This window comes from Fringilla coelebs (genome assembly GCF_963513975.1).
Source record: "Fringilla coelebs genome assembly, chromosome: 15".
Classification (NCBI taxonomy): Eukaryota; Metazoa; Chordata; class Aves; order Passeriformes; family Fringillidae; genus Fringilla; species Fringilla coelebs.
In genome coordinates this window covers 2,207,745-2,231,002 of record NC_140041.1, presented here as the reverse complement: position 1 = coordinate 2,231,002, position 23,258 = coordinate 2,207,745, and the positions used below count along the sequence as shown (strand labels likewise).

Here is a 23,258-nt window from a genome sequence, read left to right as displayed (position 1 = left end):
AAACTGATATGTTTAAGTGCAAGAGACAATAATCATTTCTTCAAGTAGAAACTAAAAATACCCACAAGAAAGTGGAATTCATAATGGAGATTTTAAAGATCTGTGACACACCAGAGCCTGCACAGGGGTTTTAATGAGAGAGAGGTCAATTTAATTGGTCAGGGCCAGCAGTGCTTGGCTGGGTGAGGGGCTCTGAGGTCTCACACTCGCGGTGAACGCCCAGAGCGCCACGGGAGGAGCCGGTGTCACAGCACAGCCGTGTCACTGCCAGGGACAACCTCCCTCACCAACATCACACGGCCCAGCCACGAGGAGGGGGCACTGAAAAGAGGAGGCAGAAGCTGACAAAGGAACGTTCCTGAAGGTAATTGCAGGACTGACCATCTCCATGAGCAGTTTGTTTCATTATAGCTCTGGGAACGCAGCTAAAGCAGCCCGTTAAGTTTTAAAGTCTGGTAGGGCTGACTTAACAAGGACTTGCTGAGCACCTCAGTCTGAATTCACACCCCTCCCCTGTGCAAACTCTCCTGGAGTGTTTGTGGAAACCCAGAAATAACTTCCATGGACCATTCAATTACAGACAATCACCACCCAGAGCTCCCTGTCCTCGTGGCACGGCTCATCAATCAGGTTTGCTGTCACCGTGTCTCTTCTCATAGCAGTCACCAGAAGGCTCTGAGCTCCCTCTGAATCCATGTGACATTTACTGTCAGGGGCTGTCAACACCAAGAGATTCTCCCAGGGCCTCCGAGTTCATCACAAAGCAACGAGATCTATGCCCAAAGCTGCTCCCAGTCCCAGCTCTGGATTACAGTGACTGACTGAGGGGCTTTGCAGCATGCCAGGAACAGGGAAGCAGCAGAATGAGCCACAGCTTATACCCAAACACCTTTATTTCTTATTCTCTTCTCTTTTCTTATTGTACAACTGCTTAAGAGAGGTCTCTCGGGCGTGTGATTAATTAGCCTTCCTCAAAAATATCCCTTATAAACTTCTTAAGAGAAAGCTGAGATTGTTTACTTGGAAATTTTGCCTTCCCATCTTTAACATTGATCCTGCCTTCACTCTCTGTTTAACAACATAGTGACCTAGTGGAAAAAATTTATAAAACTTAATAAATTGCAGCTGGCAGTATTGACAGAGTGTGTATATGCACATTTGGGTTTGTATGAACATATTATAAGAAATCTAATAAAGTAAAACAAACACATTTGCTTTGTCTGTGAGCTGTGAAACGAGATATCCCCTGTAATTACACTGTTTGAAGTATATTTGGTCAAAGGGGGATGGCAAGATTTTTGGTCATATATTTCTGGGTTTCGTTTAAAATAACAACTATTATCTATCAAAGCTTACATGGTCCACTAAGTTACTTTGCTCAAGATGCAGAAAAATAAAAATGCAGATGAAACCTTACGTTAGCAGGAGGCCACTATAAGACAAGAGGAACCAGATCCAGAGAATAAAGTTCCAGTGCCAAATGCGCCTCAAAAAAAATAATCAGAACCTTGGAAATACATTCATTTTTTTCTGCACTTTGAGGGGGAATGGGGATTAATGACTGTCCAAACCAGTGACTGAAAGAGTGATTTCAACTGCAAAGGTTTTTAAAAGAACTCACAATGTGTATAACCTTCTAGAACTTCCATGTCTATTTTTAGCCTGGTTCCCTCTTCCAACCAAAATAAATATATTTCTTAAAGGAGCACAGTATTTATTTCCCTCAGGAGCAAAGTATTTCTTTTCCTAAAATTATCATGATAACAAGCAGAGTTTTCTCAGCCCCTTCTGGTTCGCTCTGTGTGCTGCTAACCCTCAGCTGACCAGCAGCTGAGCCCAGCAATCCAGGCTGCTTTCAATCCAATTTATAGCCCACTTACCCCATCCACACCTCACCCACCAGGCTGGTAAAACGACACCTTTGTGGCAGAGCCCAGTAAACAACACCCATTGCTCTCCCCCTATGCTCTGAGCCAATCTCATCACTGAGGCAATCGGGTTCCTGTGGCATCATTGTCCTTAAATCCCTCCTGCCTGTTCCCCATCACCATCTTCCTCAAAGCAGTTTCCAGGAGAAAGCTCCCCATCACCTTCTCAAGAGTCAGGTTAAATCAAATGTTTTACAATTGTCCAATGCTTCTTCTTTTCCTTCTTATAAAATCCCAGAGTGGTTTGTGTTGGAAGGGATCTTAAAGATCTCCCAGCGCCACCCCAGCCACAGACAGGGACACCTCCCACTGTCCCAGGCTGCTCCAAGCCCGTGTCCAACCTGGCCTTGGGCACTGCCAGGGATCCAGGGACAGCCACAGCTTCTCCAGGGCCTCACTCCCCTCCCAGGGAAGAATTCCTCACTGAGTGTATGCTGCTTGCCCTTTCTCAGTCAGCAGAATCTCTCCTGATTGCTGTGACCTTGCCAAGGGGCCCTGCAATGACATTGGCCACGTCCCCCACCGCCCCTGGGTGCACAGAACAAAATCCCAGCACCAGCAGGCAGAAAAGCTGCAGCAAGACACTGCACCTGCAGCAGCTCCTCAGGGCTGGTCACCTCCTGCTCCTCGATGTCCTTTCCACTCTGCCTTCAAGGACACAGACTGGCTGAGCTGGGCAAGCCCAGCAGCAGAACCTCAGGTGGAAGAGTCTGAACATTCTCCTGCCTCAGCCTGGGCCACTCTCTCTTCAACATTTCCTCCTTCAGCCACGTTCCTGCACAGCAGCCCCAACTCTGAGCTTTGCCAGCTCAGCCTTGCCAGGCTCTGCACAGGTCCCTTCACAGACTGGGTCAGGCTGAGGGACCACAGGGCTCAGCTGGTGGCACCCCCCTGCCCCAGCAGGGCCATCCCAGAGCTCAGGGCACACAGGGTGTGCTCACAGCTCTGCCATGGCCCCAGGCAGGGACACTGCACAGCCTCTGCCCCATCTGCTCAGGGCTGGCACTGCCCAGGGCAGCAGCTCTGCCTCCTGGGCAGGGGCAGCTCCTGGGCTCAGCCCTGCCCGGGGCTCTGGGGCCATGGCTGGGCCTGGAGCAGAGCCTGGGGCTGCCCTGGCCTCTGCACACAGGGACAGACTGGGGGACACGGGGACAGACAGACAGGGACACACAGGGACAGACTGGGGGACACAGGGACAGACAGACAGGGACACACAGGGACAGACTGGGGGACACAGGGACAGACAGACAGGGACACACAGGGACAGACTGGGGGACACAGGGACAGACAGGGACACACAGGGACAGACTGGGGGACACAGGGACAGACAGACAGGGACACACAGGGACAGACAGGGACACAGGGACAGACAGACAGGGACACACAGGGACAGACTGGGGGACACAGGGACAGACAGGGACACACAGGGACACACTGGGGGACACAAGGACAGACAGACAGGGACACACAGGGACAGACCGGGGGACACAGGGACAGACAGGGACACACAAGGACAGACAGGGACAGACTGGGACAGACTGGGGCAGACAGAGAGGGACAAACAGGGAGAGACTGGGACTCCCAGGGACTCCCAGGAACACCCAGGACGCTCGGGCAGCCCCAGGGCTGGGGCCCCTCTCTCTCCCTGGGGCTCCTCTCCAGGCTGAGCAGCCCCAGCTCCCTCAGCCTTTCCTGGGCACTGAGATGCTCCAGGCCCTTGCTCAGCTCCAGGAGCTCCTGGCCCTGCTGTGCTGAGGGACAGAGCTGGACACAGCACCCAGAGGTGACCCCAGGGCTGGGCACAGGGGCAGGATCACCCCAGAGGTGTCCCCAGGGCTGGGCACAGGGGCAGGATCACCCCAGAGGTGTCCCCAGGGCTGGGCACAGGGGCAGGATCACCCCAGAGGTGTCCCCAGGGCTGGGCACAGGGGCAGGATCACCCCAGAGGTGTCCCCAGGGCTGGGCACAGGGGCAGGATCACCCCAGAGGTGTCCCCAGGGCTGGGCACAGGGGCAGGATCACCCCAGAGGTGTCCCCAGGGCTGGGCACAGGGGCAGGATCCCTGCCTGACCTGCTGGAAAAGCACCCCAGGATCCCACTGGCCTCCTTGGCCACTTGGTCTTTCCCGGCAGAGCTGTTTCCTCATCTCTCAGCATCCCCACACCTTCATCCCCTCCCCTTCAGCTGATGATTTTCCTTCTCCGGGGTCAGACACCAACCCACAACTGTACCATGAACCCTGCAGCTCCTGGGGAATCCCCACAACAGGAATCCAAACAGAGCAGTTCTGCTCATGCTTTGCCAGGCAAAGAAAATCAGAGTATCCCTCACCACCTGGCTGGGGACTTGAAAGGAAACCAGGACCAAAGCATTAAAAATTCAGTGATCAGCTGAGAAGATTGTGGATGAACCAATACCAACAAATGCAGGTTCAGTTTTTGGAGCATTAATTAGTGGTATCAACCTGATGAGCAAGAAAATTAAGGCAAGATTATAGAGTGGAGATGCTGATATTTCTATTTTGCATGTAATTTTCATCCCCAAACAAACTGTAGTAGCTTAGCAAACACCAGTCTACTAACATGAGACAATTACAGACACATTTAGTGAAACAGGCAACTAAATGACTTTGTAATTACACTATTAAGCCAAATCTGGGGTGAAAAGGATAAAGGATTTGTGTCCCATATGATGCTACCAAAAAAAAAAAAAAAAGCCTGTGGAACACCAAGAGAAATTTGGTAATTTAAAGCAAGTGTTTAGGTTGATGAAGGAGAGCAATTATGGATCTTCCACAGTTGGAATTAAACCTGCAGCCATTCAAGCATAAACCACAGCTAATACTGAACAAGAATTCTGAGCTCATAACAGGAATTACCAGCACAGAAAACATCACATCCCAGAAAGAGAGACCAAGCTGGAATGACCAAGAATCTCTGTGCCTAAGGAACAAAGAAATAAATGAAAGTATTTAGCTGGAATGAGCAGGGCAATATTCTTACTCCTGGTGGAAACCCTGGGTGAGGAAGATACGAAGCTGGTTTTTCCTCAGGTTGGCACGGTATGGTCTCAGTTGGGTGCAGCTCTGGGTAAGGAAAAGGCACTTTATCCAGTTTATAGTGCAATAACAGGAATCCTTCAACACTCCCCACTATTGAGGTGCTTCCTGTATTTTGTCACCCGCAGGGCTCAGGGAGCACTCACACCCCAAAGCCACAGGAACAACCTGGGTGTGACAAGCCTGGGGTGTGCCCCTATCCATGTTTTCCTGGGAGGAGTTACCCCCGCCCCACACAACAGCAGATCCCCAGGGACTCCTGCAGCCCAAAACACGTTCTTTCCTCTGTGCAGGAGGCTGATCCACACGAAGCCAAGGTAGTTCATTTATTTAGTTTACATTTTAGCAAACAAAGACATCGGTGTTCAGTGGCTACATGTCACCTGGTTCTCCTATTAATTAGTATTCCATCTTCTATTGGTTAATGAGTCTCTCGCTTCTCATGCTAATTAGTCCCAGGCTGTCCTTCTCCTCTTTTGGGTCAGTGGTTTCTTGGGCCATGGGTCAGTGGTTGTGACCTGCCCCTGCTGGAATTACCTTCTACCCAATCGGAGCTGATTGCAGCCCTGCTGCTGAGTTGGCTTTATCACATTCTTCCTTATCTTACGGGTTCTGCCAAACGTCCTTGTGTCTATAAATTCTGCCTTGTGTCCACCATCAGTGGTACATCCTTCTTTACAAGCTTCCTCAACCTCCCAGGGGTCTGAGGTCATTGAAACGTGTCCAGCCCTAAACCTTAGCAAGGCAATTCTGAGTAATTTGTCCTTCTAACGCTTGGACATCACTTAGAGCTTGTTAGGTGCTATTTGTTCCAGGGATTAAATCTCCTCCTTGTTGATGTGGCTAGAAAGCATACAAAGATCAAGCACCAATGAACATCCTTCCTTAATTTTAATTTATTCTGCATTCTGCAACAAAAAGGCAGCGCCCTGTTTCATAACCCCCTTCTCATTCCGTGTTATACTCTGGACAAATTGTTAACTATTTCTGACTTTGAAATGTCAGCGTCATTTGCAAGGTGACTCTACCAACAAGTAATCGGTCTTTGGAACACCTGGACATGACACAGAGCTCGTGAGCTGCTGTTTCACGGACACAATCACCCTTCTTGCTGATTAGGCTGGAAAGCAGACAGAGATCGAAGCCCGGTGAACACATTTTCTTCAGAAATGTTTTACCCGTTCCACGAGTTGCGGAGCAGGACCCCCTCAGTGCCCACACGGGACCTCCCGGCCGGGCGGCGCTCTGGGCGCGCTCCATGGCGGCGGGGCCGCTCTACCCGCGCTCTATGGTGCCGCCGCCGCTCTGTCCTCGCTCCGTGCTGCCCGTGCCGCTGCATCCCCTCTCCGTGGCCATGCTGCCGCTCCGCCCGCCCTCCCCGTAGCCGCCCTTGTCCCCGCTATCCCCTGCGTGCCCGCCGTGCCCGCAGTCCCGGCCCGCCGTGCCCCCGCCGTGCCCGGCCCCCCGCCCGTCTCTGTGGCCCGCGCGTTCCGGCGGGGCGGGCGGGATGTGGCGGCTGCTGCTGCTGGGCCGGGGCCGCTGCGCTCCCACCCCCGCCCGCCCCGCCTGTGCCCCCGGGCTGGGCGGCGGCCGCAGCTGCAGCCCCGAGCGGTGAGTGAGGCTCGGGGGTCCCCCGGCCCGGGACCGGCGGCGCGGCCCGGCCTCACGGCGCCCGTGTGTGTGTTGTTGTTGCAGGGCGCCCGCGTGTCAGGATGGCCCGGAGCGAGGAGGACGGCGGCAGCCGCTGCCCGGCCTGGTGCCCCGCTACTCCGTGCGGGACGCCGTCACCTGGGTGAGGAGCAGCGCGGGGACACCTCGGGGGATCCCCGACAGAGCCGGGCAGAAGGGGCCGGGGGGAGCGGGAGCGGGGCTGTTCCCTGACCGTGTCCGCTCTCCGCAGGGAGCTGTGGGCGCGCTGCTGCTGCAGCTGCTCCGGCAGATCGCGGGGCTCCGCTCGCTGCAGGACGCCCGGACAGAGCGGAGGCTTCCCTGGCGCTCCTCGCTGCCCCCAGAGCCCGCAGGTCAGCGGCTGGGGCCCGGGAGGGCGGCGGGGGGCGGCCGGCGGGATTCCTGCCTCGGGCTGTGCTCGGTGAGGCCGGGAGAGGCTGAGGGCCGCTCTCGGGCCTTGGGGAGAGTGTCAGGAGAATCTCTGCTTCTTACGGTTTGGTGCAGTCCCACTCTGTGTGTCCTTACCTTTGATTTCCGCTCTGGATTCTGCTGCACGAACTTTCCTCCTGCTTGTCTGTGTGGTCAGAGGACACTGAGTACATGCACAGCCCGGTGTTGTCACCTGGAGCAGACACAGCCTTTTGCTCTGTGTTACAGTGGTGACTGAGGCCTCCACCAGCAGTCCTGGCGAGCAGCTGGGATCCCAGTTCCTGCAGGAAGCAAGTCCAGAGGCTGTAGCAGAGAATTCATCCTCAGGCATCCCCTCGGGGCAAGGAGAGAGGCAGCCCTGGGCAGAAGCAGGTATGTGCCATGTGCTGCAGGGCAGGATACTCGTGGCAGAAGGACCTGGGAGTTCCTCCAAGGCAAGCTCGGAGCCAAGGGGTGTGTAGCCATTTATTGACATTAGAGGAGGCAGGTGAGAGTGGAAAGGCAGAATTTCAAAGAGATGAATCAGAGTCCAGAGACAGGAGGAAAAAACCTCCTGAAGGCAGAGACAAGGCTGTGCTGTAACTGCAGGTGACAACAGCTTTCCCAACAGCGCTCTGCCTTAGCAGACTGATTGCAGCATCCAGTCCTGTTCTTTTACTGTGGACAGATGTTTGCAGCCAGAAGGATTCAGGAGAATGCTGCACCATTGATCTGTGAGACTGGTGTACATGGTGTGAAAGTGGAGGAATTATTCTCTTCCTGCAAGATGAGGATGCATTTCTGAGCTCTTATGCCATAGATAAGGCAGTGGAAGGAGGTATCAAAGACATTATTAAAATGAGTTTTATAAAAATAGAAAGATAGGCTCCAACAAAATTGAAGTCTCGCCCAGGAAAGCGTGTCCTACATAGGGAATTTAAAGTCACACCAAGGAAGATCAGATGAGGCCTACAGCTCACTAGATATAGAAACACTGATAATGGCCTTAGGAAAGTTGTTGGAAGCAGGAAGCCTGCTGGAACAGGTGACAAGGAGACAACATTCAGTAGTGGTGTAGAAGAGGCGCATCAGGAAATCAACCACAGATGTTGGCTGAATCACAGGATCACAGACTGGTTTGGGTTGAGAGGGACCTGACAACTCTTCTTGTTTCCTGCCATGGGCAGAGTCACCTTTCATTATCCCAGGCTGTTCCAAGCCCTGTCCAGCCTGGCCTTGGACACTTTCAGGGATCCAGGGGCAGCCACAGCTTCTCTGTGCCAGGGCCTCAGCACCCTCACAGGGGAGAATTCAAATAGTGAAGCTGCTGCAGAAAAGGTCAGAGCTGTTTCCCATTTTCTGCTTGCTTTCAGAATTTTGGCTTCCTTGTGTGCTGATTTCAGCTACTGCCCATCACTGCTTATCAAACCTTCTCCTGCCAGAGGTTACCATTCCCATCAGTTGGCAAATGGAGCATTTTGTTTCCATGTCTCCTAATTAACTCCAGGAAAACAGCCAGGTTAATTTACCTAAACTGCCAATTAGACTGTTTAACCCATCTGCTTTAGCCTGGAGCATATTAAGAAGCACTCCAGCACTGGCAGGTGACTGGACATGGACCTCTGGGAGGAGTGGTGGGAAGAAGTGGAGACAGCAGTGCCTGCAGTTGGCACAGCTGAACATCCTGGAGTGCCTGTGTGTCTGACAAACAGCTCCTACCGAGAGTCAACAGGAAAAGCTTTTGGGCAAACTGATAAATTGAACAGTGACGAGTCACTAAGGCCACGTGGTCTTTGTTCAGATGTTCTTCAGAAGCTGGGAGATCACTGAGCATCCGAGGACCATCTGTAATCCCATGCTCAAACCTGCTCTGTGGCCAGGGGAATGAGCACTGACAGATTGCACAGCTTGGCTTTTAAAAAGGGGTGGGTGGCTGTTGGTTAGAGGCACAGAACTGCAAAATAGGTGATTCTGATTTGGTAGAAACTCTGTTACAGGATAGAGGTGTCAGATGCTGGGATGAGTGGGCTGTATCAAAGGTCTTGGAAGGATTTAGGAAACCATTTTTCAGGCCAGCTTGCTCCCTTGCAGAGACTTGAGAGAGTTGTAAATCTATTAAGACTTCTTTGGAGAAGTCAACAGGCATGTGGAGCAAGATAATCCAGCTTTTAGCTTTCTGAAAATCATCCAGACAGGACCTAAACCAAAGCTATCTAAAGAATTAAAGCTGATGTGGGGGAACATGGAGGGGTTACACTTGGGCTGGTAACTCCTTAAAGCACAAGAAAGTTTTCACAGTGGAGAGCCATTACTGTAGGATTCCCCTGTCCTTTGTTAAACCTGTTCTGCTCATCACAGTCAGCAGTGATTTGGAGAAAAGAGGTGATGAACGAGGCAGCAGAAGCAGCAAATGGTAAAAAATTTTTCAGGACAGTCAAATCTGAAAGTCACAGGCAAAGGTGGCACAGAACCAAAGCCAGGGTAATCCCCAGGTGGGTTAAACAAGTGTGCACAGGGGAGTGTGGCTGTAAATACACACACAGAGTGAGGAGTGTCAAATTAATAATTGTCTTGCAGAGGGAACATTTAAAGTCACTGTGGATGTGCTTTTGATAAGGTTAAGTCAGTGCTCGGCAGCAGTGAGGCCAATTAAATGTTAATTATGGTGAAGGAAGGAGCTGAGGACAAGGCAGTGCTGTGGGTTCATGTGAGTCTGGGATGCAGCCATGTCTTGAGCACTTAAGGAAAAGACAGTGCCTAAAAAACAGGGACAAAACTGCAGAGAAAAGATGACAGGGAGACAATTACATCCAAACACAGACTGACTCTTCAGCTTAAAAAAAAAGAAGTGGCAGAGAATGTGCTGGTGCTCTGTGAAACCAAAAGTGTTGAGAGAAAGAGAATAGGGACAGGTTTTTCATAATGCTGATATTAAAAGGCAGCGCAGAAGGGTCAGGTGGCAAGTTTGGAAAAAAGCAAAAGGCATTTTGTGTTTGGCCGGTGCCCAGGTAAATTGTGGAACTCACTGCTACGGGCCAGAAATACAAGTGGGTTCCAAGAAGTGATTAGGTAAAATTACACATTGAAATGAGACTTAATTGGTCCAGCCAAACCTCCTGCTCAGATCACAGAACAGCTGATTGCTGGAAAGTTCTGCCAGGGAGAGCGTGACTCTATAATCCCTGCTCCTCACCCTTTCTGCCCAAGCGTCTCCAACTGTCACTTGTCAGAGATAATATATGTCAGAAATAATTTGATTTTGCTCCGCACATAAGTCCTCGGGTTACATTCCACATTTTCTTGTGCCTCCATTTTGTGGGAATTTATGGAGAAAAGTCAGGGGGAAGAGATTTGGTAATCTGCTCTGAAGAGCCTGAAAAAATGCAGGGTTTTGTCATGTGAGAAGTCCTGGGAATCTTTCCATGGAAAGTGAAGCTTGATGATCCCTTTCTTTCACTACATTTTGCTTTCTACAGAAAAACCTGCCTGAGGTACAGGATTTTTTTTTTCCTCTGGTGTTTAGCTACTGAAAGAGGGTGAGGCTGGCAAAATGAGGATGCAGCAGGAAGCTGGGGAGAGCAGAAGGAAGGGAAGGACAGACGCCTGGCAGATGATGCAGGGGAATCTGGTAGCAAAGCCTTGCCATGAGAAAGCAGAGCTCAGAGAGCAGCAGAATGTACCCTGGCTGCTGCCAGCAATGGCAAGGGATCTTCTGGAGAGTCCTTCCCCTTTCTCTGGGTGTTTCAGTTCATTTCCACACTTGCTGGTGCTGGTGTCCTGTGCAGTGACAATCTGCTGTTGTTGTGGCAAAGATCTGTGGGTTGGATCCCAACATCTCAGCTTTCCACAAAAGCCATTCCAATTTTATTGGAGCACAATAGGAACAAAATCTATTCTTTGTTTAAAAAGAAAACTTCGGGAAATTATCTTAAAACTTGCTTTAAGTAGCATTCTAGATATTGCTACCAGCAAGTCCTCGGCTCTGTGTTCACATCTTATTTTTTTCCATGCAATTTCTGCCTCACTCAGAGGCTTTTTGCTGGAAGTTAAAGGCACAGAGTGAGCAAGCAGGTGATTACAGCCAGTCTCAGTGTTACAGCAGCTGAATGATGCCCTGGGGAGTTGTATTTTACCCCTGGCAGAACTGTAAAATTCGTTATTTCAATTCCGAGATTACAGACATTGCAAAAGTGTGTTTTCATTTCAAAGCACAATGAAACCAATTGGAAACAGTGAAATTTTCCATGAGGCAGAAATGCTGGATTTTGGCCAGCTCTTGTTGTGACTTCGTTCTCGTAGATGTTTTGGGATGAGCAATCTAGGCTGTCTAGGAGAAGATTATTAATTCCTCATTTGGAGCTAGCTGTGAGCAACACTTGATTAGTCCAGGATGAACAGTGAAGAGAGACAAAAATATTTATGAACTGCTGAAGATGTGAGCACTGGGCATCCAGAACACTGAAAGCTGCAAGACTGCATGGAAAAAAGAATGTGCAGTCATGTTGCATCATAGCATGGGTTTGAAGAAGTAGAAATAAAGTCATACAGAAAATTCCAGCTGTGATATTCCCATCTTTTAAACATAACCTGAAGAATAATTTAGCTTGCCCAGCCTCAAAGGTGATTCTGAGGGAATTCAGGTCCCCCAGAGCAGCTGTGGCTGCCCCTGGATCCCTGGAAGTGTCCAAAACCAGGTTAGACAGGGTTTGGAGCAGCCTGGGGGTGGTGGGAGGTGTTCCTGCCCATGGCAGGGGTGGAACTGGGTGAGCTTTAAGTTCCCTTCCAGCCCAAGCCATCCTGGGACTCACTGATCCTTCAGGACTGGGGCTGGGTGTCAGGATAGGTTGGTCCCTGTGCTTTTTTCCAGATGTTCTGTGGGATTAGGAACCCTGATCTGTGGAGATTTGAGTGAGGAGGGGTTTCCCATGGTAGAGGGGCACAAGGTGCTTTTGCAGGCTGACAGAATTCAGAATTAGTGCTGCTAATTTTTCATGGTTCAGTGGTTTGTCGAAATTACAACATTTTCACAGTAAACGAGGAGTTTCTGATTTAGGAGTAGACGCCCATGCAAAATGTACAGTTTCTTTAAAGTGTGGATGTACTAATGCTGTTTAAACAAGAAGTGGGAGAATTCTTAATACAGACCATTTTTTTTCCATGGGATTTGCAGTTGTTTGTGTGGCAAAAACCCAAATTACATCACAAGGGAGATACACGATAGAGCCTTACAGTGAGAAATATCAGATCATTTGATGCCTGCTCTGCAAAGAAACAGAAAGCACAACTAATAAATTCACAGATTATACTACTTTAGGTGGAATACTGCACAGAAGTCATGTTTGCCACAGTGATGTTGCTTGTTGGGTGAGTGGGGCCCGTTCAGATAACACACATTTGAATACAGCCAGGGGGGAATTGTTTGTCTGGGAATAATGAGGCTGCAGCTGGCACACAGGCCATGGCTCCCTGCATGCTGTACAGCACAGGCACTGCAAGGAGCACTCCTGCCTGCTGCACACCTCATTGCTGCTGCTCCTGGATCCAAACAGTGCCAGGAGTCCAGGAATCAGGCCCAAAAAGGACATTTTGTTTCGCTTGTGTTGGCTTTCACACCGCTTGAGAGGGAGGCACAGGGAGAGCACAGCTCTGGCTCGAAGTAGTCCAGGCTCCAGCACCTGGAGTTCAATGTCCTGTGGGATCCAGCTGCTTGTGGTGACCCAGGTTAAAATCCTTGGCCTCTGGCTGTCTCCTCTTTGTGAAGGTCGCTGTCCTCTTGCAGTGGCAGGAGTGATGCCACTGTGACCACTGCCAGCACAGTCCTGCTCTGAGCAAGGTGGCTGAGCTCAGGCTGGAGATGCTCTGTCAGATAATTCTGATTGAAACTGGTGACAAAGTGCTGAACTTGTCCCAGTGTGCCTGACAGGGCTGATCATCCCCTGGCACAGGAGCAGGGCTGTGCCCTGCAGAGAGATGACCTGGAGAAGGACATGGGGAGGCAGCACCTCAGCTGAGGGTTGGGTGTGATGCCCTGGGTGAGCTGGGAGCTGCAGCAGTTCTGATCCAGGCAAACTGGGCAAGAGGAGGCAATGTCACCCCTCCTGTGACACTGCTGAGAGGGGCTGCACCTCAGTAACCCCGTTGGAAATTCAGGAATAGTAGCAAAAAGTCATAAAATTAACCAAGGCTGGCAGAAAAGTGCTGCAGTTGAAAGATGTGAATGGTGCAGTCTTTTTAGAATCACAGACAGGAATCAAGAGGGGCTGATTAGTCGTGTCAGGACTTTCAAAAGAAGGAATTGGCTTTTTAGTAAAGAAGAAAAAACCTAGAAGAGTCAGTGCCTGGGAGCAGAAACCCAGAGTAGGAGTACTTTAATTTGAAATGAAGCACAGGGGTTTAAAGCAGTGATTACAAGTTACTGGAACATTTAGGAAAAGCAGAAGATTCTCTACTTTTGGTGTCTTCAGATCAAAACCAGGGGCCTTACTGGAGGAGCTGCAGCCACAGGGCTGGATTCCAGAGCTTGCTTTTACTCCAAAGGTCAGATTGGTTGGGGTTCCTTCTGTTCCTGATGTCCCTGACTGAATGGGAGATCAGACCTTTAGAAAAGAGCTATGGAATAGAGAGGATGAGAAGAGGCAGAGATGCAGCACTGCTAAACTTTGCTTTTTTGTTGGATTTTTTTTTAATGCAGGGGAGTTCCAAATCCCTGTGAGCTCCAGGGTGGGGCCAGTTCTCCACAGTGGAAAGGTAAGGTTTCATTTTCCATCCCTTCTGTCTGCACCTGCCCTGCAGGAACACATCCCAGAGCTACCCAAGCACAGCCTGAGCAACACTCACACACAAGACTGGGAAAAGAAGGGAGATGGAATATACTGACCTCTGCTACAGCCAGAAAATTCCAGGATTTACAAACTGCCATCCCCGTCCTTTGATGTATCTGTGTAACAGGGCTGCTGGCAGGAAAGCACTGAAAGAAAATGGTGAGAAACACCAAACCAAGCAACCAAACAAAAAAATAAATTCAGCAGCACCAGTGTGTTGCTGTGTATATGCATTTTGATGCAGTCTTTCACTAGGTGATTACAGCTGTTGCTATTTTGGTGTTTACCAGACAACCCATGACTGGGGAAGGTGGTGTCACTCCAAATGCTGCAAATCAGGGCTGGCTCTTGTCTGGTAAAGAGGGAAGCACTTGGGGCTTGAAGAGAGTGCATCAGCTCGAGAGTCACAAGGCCATAAATTATATTATTGTTCTTGTTGTGATTAAACCTGCCAATTTTTTGCAATTCACATCTTAGATGCAAATAATTCCTTTTTTAAGATAATCACTCGGCTGAGCAATTGCTCAAGGACATTGTGAGCAGAGTGAGGTAAATTCAGCTTTTAGCAGAGTGAGTTCCTGCAAAAGGCACCAAGGAGGAATTTGCTTGATCTGCTGAGGGGGTGAGCATGGATCTCTCCATCCTGGGAGGTGCCCCTTGTGCAGGGCTGGAGGAAGAGCCTGCAGCTGGGTCATGGAGCAGCTCAGGGAGGGGCCTTGGAGACTTGTCTTGGCCTCTTGGGAGTAGCCCTGAGCCAAGGGGCTGATTCCCCGTGTGCACTGAGCTCTGCTGCCACTCGATGGCACTCAGGGCGTGGAGCTGGGCTGGGCTGAGCCTGCTCCCACGTCCCAGGCTGTTCATTGCCCCGATGAACGGATTTGCTGAGCCCTGCAGGATTTCAGCAGCTGAGGGGGCAGCTCAGCTGGAACTGGGTAAAGCAAAGGTGTGAGGGTGTTTTGGCAGGGACTCTGCTCTGGGCACGATGTGGCAGAGGGAACAAGGGCTAATGTTATTTTTGAAGGGGGGAGTTATCTTGGAGAATCGTGGAATATCCTGATTTGCAAGGGATCCACGAGGATATTCAGTCCCAGCCCTGCCCAGATACCCCAACAATCCCTGGCAGCGCTGTCCAAAGGCTCCTGGAGCTCTGGCAGCCTCGGGGCCCTGCCCATTCCCTGGAGAGCCTGGGCAGTGCCAGCACCCTCTGGAGGGAGAACCTTCTCCCAAAATCCAGCCTGGCCCTGCCCTGGCCCAGCTCCAGCCACTCCCTGGCTGCTGTCCCTGTCCCAGAGCAGAGCTCGAAGCTGTCCCTGCGCTGCCCCTTCAGAGGAGCTGCAGATTGCTGAGTAGGATGAGGTATTTGCTGAATTCTGAAAGGTCTCCTGGTGCCTGAGAGGCTTCACCAAGCTCCCTGGCCAAGGGCAGGGGAGCAGTGTCCGTACAGCTTCCCCAGCGAGGTGGCTGTGTAGGACAGGGAGGGTTTTGTGTGTACACATGACCTCACCCTCCTGATGACTGAACTACCATACAAACAGGTCTCACTGCTTGGTTTCCAAGCCAGCATCTCCTCTAGGGTTGATGTGATTTAGCTCTCTTTAATAGCTTTTTTCTCTGACTCCTCAGGGTGACCCAGCTCAGCGAGGGCATTTAGAGGAAGCCGCTTTCCAATTGCAGCAGATTTTCCGAATTGATATTTCCATTGCATTGAATATCCTTGGTAATGTGGAGTTGGTTTTGTTTTGCCCTTAAACCACAGGTTTCTCATTTTGGAGGACCTCCAAATGGTTGCAGGTCTTGTGAGAAGGCAGGGATGGCAAATACCCAAGCTGAAGCCTCCTTTCAGCAATTTTAACTGTGCTTGGAGAGATTTATTGCCCTTTGTCCCATCGTGCCACCTGATTTATCTCAGCATATTTCAATCCAGGCTTGCTTGAAGCCTGCACTGTTGTCCTGACATCTGTAGCTGGAAATTAAGCCATCTCTGTCTTTTTTGCAACCCAAGATGTCATATCCTTGTATCCTTCTTTTATTGTCTGAGCTCACGGTTTTCCTGGCAAGCTGAAAAAGCAATTGCAGGATTGCAACTCTAAGAAAAGCAGAAGGAAGATGCAATGAGCTAAGAAAAGTCCCTGCCCTATATACACCACTCGTTGAAGAACTGAAAAGCAAGTTGTTTCTTGTGTGAGCCATACGTTGTGTTAGCCTGTGATCCCTCTCTGCCACGAGCCCAGAAAAATCCCTAAAATGCAGTGTTGCCATTTTTCTTACGGAAACTGTGGAAGGAGGGTTGGTGAGCCAGCTGGAAGTGGCCCAGAGCACTTGGCGTGAGCCAAGGAAGGCCCAGTGGCTGTGGGGGAGGTTGCTGCATTGGAGGCTGGGTTGTGGCTGTGTGCTTTTCCCTGTTTTCCATGGTTTGGGCTGTGTTTTCCTCAGGGATCGAGAGCATGAGGGCGGGGCACTGCCGGGTGGCCTTCACCTGCTTCAAGCTGGCGGCAGATCGGGGCTACAGCAAAGCCCAGTTCAACGTGGGGCTGTGCTACGAGCACGGCAGGGGCACCGAGAAGGACTTGGAGAAGGTATCCAGGGCCTGCCCGGGGGGTGGGTGTGGGAGCACACATCTGGAGAGGGATCTGTGCTGGGTGCTTGGAGCTTTGTTCCTTTTTCATGGCTGGGAAAGTCATGGAATGTCCTGAGCTGGAGGGAACCCCCAGGGATCATTGATCCAGCTCCTGGCCCTGCACAGCCATCCCAACAATCCCCCCTGTGCATCCCTGGGAGTGCTGTCCAAATGCTCCTGGAGCTCTGGCAGCCTCAGGGCTGTGCCCATTCCCTGGGGAGCCTGGGAGAGCCCAGGCTCTGAAGATTCAGTAGAAAATGCTGGAAATAATAAAAATTGCAGCTTTGCAGAGCTGCTTTCAGTGTTACCAATCCCCTCAGAGAGGTGCTCTGAGATCCCTTTCCCACAGCTTCTGAGGTTCTCCAGGTGCACAGGCTGTGCTACCAGCACCCAGCAGGGTTCCAAGGAGAAACCTGTCATGTTGCTGTATTTAAGACACCGCTGCACATCCCAGGGCTTCTCAGATCTCCAGTTTGGCTCCTGTAACTCCAGCCTGCCACCTAGTGCAAGCTGGCCAGCAGCTGCTGGAGCTGGGAAGAGCTGCAAAGGCAGCTTGGTTTGAGTCAGTGGTTGGCCCAGTGCCACCCCCTTCAGCTCGGGCTGGGTGGTTCCAGGGCTCTGGGGTACTCACTGTCTCACCTGACCCAGCTGATGTTCTGCTGTGGGAGGGATGCAGCTTGTGATGGGTCTAGCCAGAGAGGTGAAGCTTGAAAGGAGCCATGTCATGTTCAGGGCATGCATCAGCTGGGTTTCTCTCTCTCTCTCTGTCTCTCTCTCAGGCAGGTTTTTATTACTGCCAGGCAGCCAGCAGCCGTCACCCCATGGCCCAGTACCGCTACGCCAGGTACCTGCTCCAGCACGGCCCTGGCAGCCCCTGGGACAGGCATCACAAGGCTGTGGCACTCCTGGAGCAAGCAGCTGGGGCTGGCATCACAGAGGTTGGTGTCCATAGGTCAGAGAGCCAGCAGAGAGCCCTAACTGAAGGGTTGAAGCCACATCCTAGACAGCACTGGAAGGGAAAGCCTTCCAATGTGTTTATCCCTGCTCACAGCAGGGGGGTTGGAACTAGAGGATCTCTAAGGTCCCTTGTGAGCCAAACCATTCTCTGAGTCTCTGTGTGTATTCCTGACATGTCTGGGAGACAGCCCTGCCTGCAGACAGAGCCACTGTGCCACACATTGGTTGGCTCTTGTCAATGGGGCTCTTACATTAAACCTTTGGCTGGGAGAGCTCACCTGTGCTTGAAAACACAGCTCAGATTTCATCTCCTCTCAATTCCAAGAGTACAGGTCACTGTACTGGAGGAACTTCCAGTGCTTGAAGCAAGAACAGATCCTCATTTTGTATCTGTGACTTTCTGAGATGACTCATCTGTGCAGATCTGTCTCCTGCCCTCCTTTCCCACTCCAGGAGATGCATTTAGGCATGTGCCATCTCATCCTGGGAATGCCAGGCTGGCAGTGCCTGTGCCTCCTGGAGCCCACTGGCCAGGGGTGCATCTGCTGGATCTTGGGGACAGGACACGAGTGAGAGCCATTCCCTGGCTCTGACTCCCACAAGGAGTTTGAAATGATACTCTGGCTCTCAAATGTGAATTCTTCGTGTTTACCAAGTCATGCTGATTTTTCTTAGGGCAGCCCTGGCTCTCCCAAGAGCCCCTGCACAAGGAGGGTCCTTACCACACTGCCACAGTAACCTCAGCAGCTTAAAAAATCAGTAAAAAAACCAAATAATTAAAATCCTGGCTGATCTGGGCCGTGTTGTTTTGTTGCAGGCACAGGCTTATCTCGGAGTGTTCTACATGAGGGGGCTGCACCCTCAGGAGAAGAGAGGTCTGAAGTACCTGCTGCAGGCAGCAAACAGTGGGGTAAGTAATCCTTCTGCCAGGGATTGTCCTCAGCTTGGCATCTGCAGGTAGAGGATTTCAGGGTGTCTTGGAAACGAGAGTGTCAGGATTTTACTGCCCAGTGTGAAGGGACAGAGTGGAGCCTTGGTGCCTCTTGGAGAGGTGAGAGGCCCTGGGCACAGACCCTACAGAGACAGCCCTGTTGGGCTGGAGGAGTTCCTACAGCACCAGTGCCTGTATCCAGCTTCCAGCATTGTACAGCTTTCCCATTATGGAGCATCTACACCCTCTTCAGTCAAAATCTTTCACTACTGCATCACTTGGAGAACTTCATTGTGTTTATCTCAAATCTGTTCTTCAAAATTGGCCCATTGTTTCTCTCCTCTTATAGACAGGATGGAAAGACTGTTTCTGGATTTATTTTTAAATTCAGGCACCTTTAACATATTGAAACACTTGAATTTCCATTCAGCCTTTCCCCATTTTTGCTGTTTCTCTTCACAGCTCATGTTAGATCCCCAGGAATCTTACGGCATGCACTTTCCCCGAGTGGCCCAGGCTTCTCTTTCTTGAAGGGCAGTGCCAGTGTGGGCACAGCACTCTCCTGAACCCCCACCAGCATTTAGAGGAGCAGAAGTGTGGATCCCATGTCTTGCAGCCAGGTTTCTGCATCCCACAGTTCTGTTTCTTGCCATTGTCCCCTTGTTTTCAGCTGCATTGTAATGGCCAGGGTTTTTTTTTTCCTGAAGAACTTGTTCATTTTAACTCCAGTTCCCACAGCTTTTGTGCAGTGGAAAATAATGAATAGCTGTTGCCTCTTCTGCTGGCTAATAGTTGTGGTTGTGGTGCCCTTTAGTGTGTCCTCTCTGAGTCATTTCTTTTGCAGGCTGCAGTGCTGGTTTAGTTTGTGCCTCCGTGTAGTTAAGCTGTTCTACTTTGCTTGTCAGTCTTCTGTCTATTTTTCTAATTCTCATTTGACCATTTTAAGATACTTGGACTAAAAGTGGACTCAGGATGGAGGTATGCCATGGATCTCACATAATGAGCTCCTCTGCTTTGTTCTGCATTCCTTTCCAATAATTCCAAGCCCTGCTTGCCCTTTGCCTGGCACTGAGCAGTGATGAGATGGTCTCAGGGAACTATCACAGTGTGATACCCAAATTTCTTCCTATCAGCACTACTTTGCATTTGGCAGTAATGTTTCCTTCATGATTGTGTTGCTCATTCCTTAGGTGTGTGAGAGCTTCTTTAATTAATTCTTTATAGTAAGTTTGACCATTTTTGAATGGTCATTTTTACATCATTGTAAACTTTGCCACTTGGGTTTTCACCCTCTTTCCAGCACGGAGACACTCTCAGTGTGCTGGACAAGGCCTGACTTGCCACAGCAGCTCAGACATCACAGTACACAGTATTTAGTTCTAAATCTGCTAAAGATCTCTCCTAAGTTTCATCCTTGGCTCCTTTTTTCCAGCCTGGAGTCAAAGGTTTATGCTGAACAGTATCACATTGAGTTATCCCATTAAACAGATGATTGGCATTTACTGGTAATGCCTTAACCACACAAAATCTCTCAGGTAACTGCAGGTCCTCAGGTGCACCCCTGGCATGTTTTGGTCAGAGTTTCAGACCCCAAGCATACTTGCCCATCTGTGCTGCTCAGCAGATGCTGTGGATGTTTCAGGGCCTCAGCCTTGAGGGCAGGCTGATGGTGGGCTCCCTGGGATGGGATGTCCCCATTTTCCTAGGAGAAGGGCTCCGTGGACAGGTTCACTTCACATTACCCTGCAGTTGGAATTGATGTTTAGTTGGCTGAAAGAACTCTTGGCATGGATGAAGCAAGGACAGCATAGTTTAGTACAAATCCAGAAAAAGGAAAACAGCACAAAAAGTCACGGATTCAGCATTTCTGTGGTTGTTCTCTCTGCTAGAGCAGAGCTGGAAACTCTGACAAGTGTTTTTCCAACACAAGAACTGTGTTCTGCTTTGTTTCCCACTTTTTATCCTTCCTGATTTCCTACATGCAGCCACAGAATACAAACCCCTAATAGAGAGTTCTGTTGGAGAACTGGGCCTGGCATGCAGATTTCCAAGGGTGTTGCAGTCACTTCTGCCCTGCTAATTTGGGGCTCTCCCCTCGCTGCAGGCTTGGCTCTGAGGTGTTCATCCTGTGAGAGATGGTGGTGCAGCTCTCCTGATTGAACCCTATCTCTTGTCACAGCTGAAGTGCCAATCCTTCAACGTGTTTATCTCATCTCTAAAGGAGTTTATTGCTGTCATAAGCTGAGACTTGCAACATTTTGCAAAGCACCCACTCACTGAGTTCTTCACTTGCCTCTACCAGCTACATCCTAGACAGCAACACTTGCAATATGTTCTTTTCTAGTGGCTTTATTAAAACTCGCTACTTACTTGGTTTTTTTTTTCTTTTTCTTACTTTTTTTGCAAAGCCTTGTTTAGATCATGTTTCTGGCAGCCACACTCTTCAGGCTGTGCTGCTGGCTTTGTTGCTGGAAAGGTCTGTGTGACCACAAGTCCGTGCAGTCTTTTTAATGTCTTCAGGAGTGTCATCCTGCTTTCCTGCTCCCTGAGACCCTTTGCTTCCCATTGGATCTCAAAGATAAAATGCATAGCTGACATATAAACATGTCATGGGTTTGGATTTGGCTTCACTGCAGTGCCAACCTTTGCTTTCCAGTTTGTTCCCAGCAGTTACATATGTCTGAGTGGTTCAGGTGCTTTTTCTCTAGTGCATATTTGCTTCATTTACTTCATTTCTGCTGCCTGAGATTTCTTCTGGAATAAAATGAGGTGAGGCTGAGCAGGAGAGTGCTGCACTGTTGTGTTAAAGGGGAATTTCCCAACCCTTGGCAGCAAGTACCTCTGTGCCATTTGTGATGTTTTTACAAGACTTGGGCTTGAACTCTCTTAGGGCAGTCTCAGGGCGTGCTCGGAGCTTGGGTGGGATCAGGATGTGGCACAGTCACTGCTGCCCAAGACACCTCAGCTCTGACCTCTGAGACAACTGGGATGCTCTGCACAGGCAGCTGCTCCTTTGTTCCCCTGCCACAGCCCTGGGTGTTGAAGGGAAATCAGTGAATTTAATTGGAAAGGGATAGGAAGGAGCAGAGCCAGAGATTATGCTTCTCTCCAGGGGACTAAACTACTGAAGATACAGCCTAAGGGATGGAGCAGTAAACTTAGCAAGGTGACCAAAGATAGAGCAGTAAACTCTGCAGAAGGTGCTAAAGACTCTCTGTTTCCTTTCCCGTGTGATTGCTGTGCCAGGATGCCCAGAGCAGGTTCCATGTGGGCGTTTGCTACGAGCAGGGCCTGGGAGTGCAGCAGGACCTGGCGGAGGCGCTGAGGCACTACCGGCAGTCGGCGGCCGCGGGGAACAGGCAGGCCCGGGACAGACTGCGGGCGTGGCAGCAGGAGCTGCAAGGTACCAGGGCCAGCAGGGCACCAGGGGCTGGGCACTGCATGGGCAGGTGGCCCCGTGAAAGTGGGGCCTGGGTTTGCCAGAGGAGGGCTCGCACAGGCCACAGCACAAAGGAGTTCTTTGTCTGAAGGGAAGGCGCCACTTTTCTTCCTCAGTTCTTTCCAGCTGGAGAAGCTGTTCCCATAGTATGATGGGTCACAGAATTATTTCTGTTGAAAAGACCAACTGTGTCCTGGGGGACACCAGGCCCAGCACCACCAGCTGGGCCAGGAGAGGATTGTCCTCCTCTGCTCTGCACTGGGGCAGCCTCACCTCCAGTCCTGCAGGCAGTTTTGGGCACCACAGTATGAAAAAGGCATTAAACCATTAGAGAGTGTCCAAAGGAGGCCACGAGGATGGGGAAGGGTCTGGAGGGGAAGCCTTGTGAGGAGCAGGTCAGGGCACCTGGTTTGTTCAGCTGGAGGAGACTGAGGGCAGAGCTCATTGTGGTTTTCAATGTCCTAAGGGGCAGCACAGGGCTCCAGTATCTGCTCCCTATGACCAGGGACAGCACCTGAGGGAATGGCTGGAGCTATGTCAGGGGAGGTTCAGGAAAAGGTTTTTCACCCAGAGAGTGGTTGAGCAGTGGAACAAGCTCCCCAGGGCAGTGGGTACAGCACCAAACCAGTCTGAGTTCAAGAAGCATTTAAACAACAGTCTCAGCACAGGGTGGGATTGTTGGGGTGTCTATACAGGAGTTGGACTTGATGGTCCTTAAGGGTCCCTTCCAGCTCAGGGTATTCTGTGATTCCATGGCTGTATGATCAAGCCCAGCCTTTGCCAGTGTCATTAATACCTTGTTTTTCTGTACTTTCAGATGTGCACACAAAGCATCCATTCCCTTCAGGATTAAGAGCCTCCTCCTCCAGCCCTGATTTCTGGACTATTGAGCCTGTGTCTGCAGGTCTCCACAGCAGCCAGCCAGGACAGTGTGGCCTCACCCTGCCCCACTCCTGGAGCACAGGCACACTGCACGTGATGCTGCTCAGCAGTGCAGGGTGGAGCTGTGCCTTCAGAGCCAGGACAGTGCCACTGGAGCTGCAGGGCTGGGAGCCCCAGCACTGCTGGCAGTAGAGCAGTAAGTGAACCAGCAGGCAGAGGGCAAGGCAGCCCTTGGTGTGGGCTGGAACCAGGCTGGCAGTGAAAGGAAAGAGAATGCTCTGTGTTCATGGAACAGGAGGCATTTTTAAATACCTGGGCTTTGAGAATAAACTTTGTGATATCTCCTGCACCATCAAGTACTCCACCTTCCACACAGGGATGTTGCTTCTGCACCTGTGTTTCTGTGTTAGAGCCAAGCTGTGGCTGCCCCCGGATCTCTGAAAGTATCCAAGACCAGGCTGGATAGGGCTTGGAGCAGCCTGGGATAGTGGAAGGTGTCCCTGCCATGGCAGGGGGTGGAACAAGATGAGATTTAAGGTCCTTCCAGCC

At 50.8% G+C, this 23,258-nt stretch overlaps 1 protein-coding gene across 1 annotated transcript; it reads left to right on the top strand.

Moving 5' to 3' along the window:
• Positions 1 to 6,422: 6,422 nt before the first annotated feature.
• Positions 6,423 to 23,058, top strand: DELE1 (DAP3 binding cell death enhancer 1). Its single transcript, XM_084215761.1, has 11 exons — positions 6,423 to 6,597; positions 6,682 to 6,778; positions 6,887 to 7,007; positions 7,312 to 7,455; positions 13,754 to 13,809; positions 15,507 to 15,600; positions 16,317 to 16,459; positions 17,280 to 17,438; positions 18,275 to 18,367; positions 21,635 to 21,791; positions 22,645 to 23,058. Exons 1-11 carry the CDS (start codon positions 6,494 to 6,496, stop codon positions 22,899 to 22,901), a joined length of 1,425 nt encoding a protein of 474 aa, XP_084071887.1. The 5' UTR covers positions 6,423 to 6,493; the 3' UTR covers positions 22,902 to 23,058.
• The last annotated feature ends 200 nt before the right edge of the window (positions 23,059 to 23,258 follow it).